At 46.8% G+C, this 5,428-nt stretch overlaps 1 protein-coding gene across 1 annotated transcript; it reads left to right on the top strand.

The window, feature by feature from the left end:
* The first annotated feature begins 206 nt into the window (after positions 1 to 206).
* On the top strand, positions 207 to 1,806 carry LOC131240866 (probable xyloglucan galactosyltransferase GT17). Its single transcript, XM_058239376.1, has one exon. The coding sequence runs from the start codon at positions 207 to 209 to the stop codon at positions 1,563 to 1,565; it is 1,359 nt and encodes a 452-aa protein (XP_058095359.1). The 3' UTR covers positions 1,566 to 1,806.
* Positions 1,807 to 5,428: the final 3,622 nt, after the last annotated feature.

Here is a 5,428-nt window from a genome sequence, read left to right as displayed (position 1 = left end):
CTCCGGACCATTTGTAATAAAAGAAGAAAAAGAGGGTAGTTGAGTACAGATGCCCTCCTTCCTCCACTCATTTGCCTGCACTCAATTTAACGCAGCAACTCTTCCAGAAACTCTCCGATTTTCTCTTTTTTCCTCTCTCGGCTCTTTTCCCATCACCCCTACATTTTCGATAGACCACCTCACAAATTTCACTTTCTGGAACTCCAATGGCCACCAAATACAAGACTCCATTCAAAGACAGAGACGCCCAGCTTTTCATTTTCTCAAAACACCCTTTCTACTTATTCTTGTTTTTGGTAACGTGGTTTCTTCTCCTCTTCTACTGTCTTCCCGCCAAAAAAACAGCTACTTTGCGAATTTCCGGCAGCGACGACCAGAAACTGACGACGGCCAGCCGGAGATGCACCGCCGGAGCGTTGGTCTACGTCTACGAATTGCCGGAGAAGTTCAACGCCGGCCTCCTCGAGGACTGCCGGAACCTGAGCGTGTACACCGACATGTGTCCGCACGTGGCGAACCGTGGGCTCGGGCAGCCGGTGCCGGAGATGGGCAGCCCGAGCTGGTACGCGACCCACCAGTTCATCGCAGAGATGATCTTCCACGCGCGCGCGGAGAACCACCCGTGCAGAACGTGGGACCCACAGGAGGCCGCGCTGTTCTATGTGCCCTTCTACGGCGGCCTGCACGCGTCAAGCAAGTTCCGGGAGCCCGACCTGCAAGCACGCGATGCGCTGGCGGTCCAGCTGGTAGAGTATCTGAGTCAGCAGCCAGCGTGGCAGAGGAACCAGGGTGCGGACCACTTCCTGGCTCTTGGCCGGACGGCCTGGGATTTCATGAGGTCGGAAGATGGGGTGGACTTCGGGGCCAATCGCCTCCTGAGACTGCCACGTGTCTTGAACATGTCGGTGCTGACGGTGGAGCGGCACCCGTGGGAAGGGTCCAATCAGCACGGGATCCCATACGCATCGTACTTCCACCCGTCCACGTTGGATGAGATGGTGACGTGGCAGGAAAGGATGCGATCGAGCCCCCGGCCCTTCCTTTTCTCGTTCGTAGCCGGCCCACGGAAGGGGGTCGACAAGGCAGCCGTGCGGGACGTGATTTTCCGTCACTGCGCTGAGTCGACTCAGTGCCACCACGTGAAGTGCTCGCCGGGTGCGCCGGAGTGCCACGAGCCGAACCGGGTGCTGGGCGTGCTGAGTCGGTCCATCTTCTGCATGCAGCCCCCAGGCGACTCGTTCACTCGGAGATCCGTATTCGACTCGGTGCTAGCCGGCTGCATCCCGGTCTTCTTCTCGCCCCACACGGCGTACACTCAGTACGAGTGGTATCTACCGTCCGATCACGAGGAGTACTCGGTGTACATCGCCGAGGAGAAGGCGGGCCAGATCGAAGAGGAATTGCTTAAGATCCCGGCCGATAAGGTGGAGAGGATGCGGGCAACCGTCATCGATCTGATCCCAAGGCTCACGTACGCGCACCCAAATACGACTGATGCCTGGTTACTGGACGCCGTCGATGTAGCGCTGGAGCGGTTGGCGAAGCATGTGCGGTCGAGATTTTAGTTTGGGTGAGGAACGATGGCCAGATGGGCGTGAACTTTGCCAACATTGGGGTCCATGGCTCGTATAAGAATGTTTGAAGGGGTTGTGTTGGCACGGTTACGACATTAGAAGTGTACGGATTGGCTAAGATTGTCTGTAGCAATTAAATGGTCATACAGCTTTATGTTGTACAATATTCATGTGTTAAAAAATCCAATAAAGAATGGAACATGTCTACCTTGTGAGAACTGACAATGATTTATTTGTGGGGTCATGAAGTCTCATGCTCTCTCTCAACTGGAGAATTATTTCTCAACAATGGTGGCAGTGGGTCAAGTGGGCCCACAAGCCCAACCCACTTCTGTGGTGCGTTTGGGCCATGGTATTGATACTCAGCCTAGTCTGATGTGAGTTGTCCGAGTTAACTCGAGGTAGGATCTGATTGAGTCACACCCAACTCGGCGAGTTAGTCTGATACAGCCCCGACTTGGGAAAGTCCCTACTCGACTTGGGGTCGAGTGATTTGACCTCAGTCATTGGGTGTTTTAACCATGGTTCGAGAGAATGTGAATGTGCAGTGGGTCAGGTCAAGCTAAACATGTAAGTCATATAAATGGTTGGGATGGACTACAAGGCTGTTGGTTGCAGATTGGTCTAGCTTGGGAGAACTCGGGCCTGAATCCACCCGTAATTCTCAAAGCTAGCGTGTATCCCGTAGCAGGGCCACATGATCTAAGGACGTGAGTCAGGGCCCATCAGGCCCAGCCAAGTTTAGCCCACGAGCTAAGGTCTTAGGTTTTGAGTCCACTAGGGAAACTTCTCAGCGCCGTGTACCTGAATAAGTTGTGTCGGCTGGACCTATTTGTCTACCCTTGATTCAGATGGGGAGCGGATTAGGTGCGGCGCAGTACTCACCCACCACGGTGCGGTCCTTATCGTGGGTCCCAGCTCAATTTATGTATTCTATATCCACGTGGTCCATCTGTTTCTTCATATCATTTTATGATATTTAGCCAAAAATGAAGCAGATCCAATTCTCAGGTAGACCACGATGTGAGAAACAGTGATGATTATCAATAATGGGCGATCAAAGTTTTGGGTCAAGCTGATATTTGTTTTATCCCTTCATCAAGATTTATGTGACCATATCAACAGTTTGGATTGAAAACAAACATTAAGTAAATCTTACCATGAGCCTTATGAATTTTTTAATGGTAAAAACTTCAATCACTACTGTTTCTTATGGTATGGTCCAAATGAGACTCAGATCTTCTTAATTTTTGGGATCATAATCTCAAATTATCTGTCAAAAGAGATGGACGGCTTGGATATAGAATAAATATATCAAGGTGGGTCCCACGGTAAGGTCCGTACCGTCTGGGTGAGGCCGGGGCCGTACCTAATCCGTGTGGATAGCCTTTTCTTTCCATCGGAATCCATCCACGTGGAGCGGTCTGGTGCGTTGTTAAAGTACGGAGGGTTGGGTGAGGAGATGATACGGTAGAAGCCGGAAGAAACGGAACAGGGTAGATCCATCTTGCGACAGTATAGATGGCGGGGTGGTGTACCGATCAGCTCCATCCATGTACTGGGCCCTATCATGGATGGCTTATATATCTAAAAAAAACCTCCCTTAACGTACAATCTAATCCGTCTGAGCTGTAGCCATCATAGACAACATAAAAGGAGAAAGTATTTAACGGTCAAAATATTCGGTGGGTTAAATTGAAGAGAACTAATAGTGCTTCTTGTTGAATTTGGACACTTGGATAGTCCAATCGAATGATTAGCACCGTCCGTCAGGTGTGCACCAGAAATTTCACGGGCAACTAAGAAAAAAGTCAGACGGATAGGATTATCTAATCCATATGTCAGTCGACCTCGTTTTCATTCATTCTCGAAGCCATGGAAATGTAAGGTTGGGATTGTCTGGCAGAAAGTCTTCCGAACCCTAAGCGATCCATAATAAGCCCCAACATATAGATGGTTCACATGATTGATTAAAACTACTTTTTTTTATAAGTGATCTTGACCGTCCATTTTATAGACAATTGATCGGATGCTCAGAATTGTCTGATTTCCGTGATTTTTTCGTAGCCGGCTATGAAATATATTCTGCACCTAATGGACTATTCAGATCAATGGCTTGGATTGTCAAGTGATCCAATAAAACTAGGAGCACTATAACTTAAGGTGTGCTCTGAAGGGACTGGATCATTTCTCAAAATCGAATAAGTAGATACACGTTGCTGCCAAAAGCACTGCAGGATGCATCTATGCCGCAAAAGTTCGGGGCCCAAATAATCTGATTGCACGTGATTTAATCCAGAAGATTCTCTCTAACGTCACATCTGTCTTTGATCTTCTTCTGCTTTGTTCCTTGCATTGTATTATTCATCAGAATAGAAAACAAAAAATGGACGGTCCTACATGCTGGACCGCCCATGTTCCACACGAGAATTTGGTTTCTATATGTTGGACCGCCCCACCAAATGATATAATAAAATGTGTATTGATTTTGTTCTACGGTGTCACGTGATTGACCGTAGCATTTATTAGAGGATCCTTTACGCATTTTACAATATGCTCGTGTCTTCAGTTATGATAAGTGGGCCCGTTGGTCGGTGATCTAGACCATTGGTCTGTTCATGTGGTGGAGTATGGGCTCTGGGACTGAAAACTATCCTAGGCAAGATACTCCTGACCCTTCTATTTGAGTCCACAAAGAGACGCTTAAGAAGGAAGAGTTTGTCTTTCTGTACCGTTGGGGTCCACATACTGAAATGGGATGATCGAACCATCTCAGCAGCTGGGCCACACTGGGGAGATACATGCTGGTATCCTGAGTCGCGGGTCCCCGCTCAGAAAAAACAGAAGGCTTGTTTGTTAAGCATGAGATCCGATGTATGAATTTGGAATCTGAATTTGAAGTCGGAAACTTGTGGTGAACCCATAAAAACTGGTGAACTAACGTATGAAATATTTGAAGTACGTTAGTTTGACGAATTCAACCATACGAAGTAATCTTGATTGAATTCCTGCAATTAAAAACTTCACGAATTTCACTGCAACGTTTATTTGGCATCCAACCTATGGATAAGGTCACAAACAGTTAGATAAAGAGGTGACATAAATATAATCTTATCCAAAGCTTTTGTGGCCCACAATAAATTTTAAATGGTTAATCACCATTATTTGCTTATATTATAGTCCATCTAAGATTCGGAGCTGCTTTATTTTTTGGATCATGTTCTAAAATAAGCTTTCAATACAGATGGAATGATGTGGTTGTAGTCAAATACATTGTAGTGGGCCCCATAGTCAGGGGTCCCACCCACCTCGATGGATCGGGTTGCACTTAATCGGCTCCCACGACATAGATTTCATGCCAAAGCCTTTTACATTAAGTTCTTGTGCTTGAAACCTAAGTGGGGCCCACCATGATGTTTGTGAGAAATCCACCCCATCTATCCATTTTGTGAGATCATTTTAGAACATGGGTCAAAAATGAGCCGAATCCAATACTCAAGTGGGACAAAAACGTGAGGATTGAACATCCATAATTGAAGTATTCATAGGGCCACATAAGTTTTGAATCAGTCCAATATTTGTAGTTTCAATTCATTCATTACAAACGGTATTGATGGCAGGTAAACATCACTGTTGACCGTAGGGAGGTTTCAACGATACGAATTTTCATACGGGTCTTTTCCTTTTGTGCAGCCCACTTGAGGCTTGTATCTTGCTTATTTTTGGTCTCAAGTCTTAAAATAAGCTCAAAACAAAGATGGATGCGTTAGATTTATCACAAACATCATGGTGGGCCCTACCTAGGTTTTCGATGTAGGAACTTCCTGCTAAAGGCTTTTGCGTAAAATCGACAT

Source organism: Magnolia sinica, chromosome 3 (genome assembly GCF_029962835.1).
Source record: "Magnolia sinica isolate HGM2019 chromosome 3, MsV1, whole genome shotgun sequence".
NCBI classification, from domain to species: Eukaryota; Viridiplantae; Streptophyta; class Magnoliopsida; order Magnoliales; family Magnoliaceae; genus Magnolia; species Magnolia sinica.
Note: the sequence above shows the minus strand (reverse complement) of the source record. Positions and strands in the feature narration are given on the sequence as shown.

Coding starts and splice junctions, on each gene's coding strand:
- LOC131240866 (XM_058239376.1), top strand. CDS start 207: ATGGCCACCAAATACAAGACTCCATTCAAAGACAGAGACGCCCAGCTT.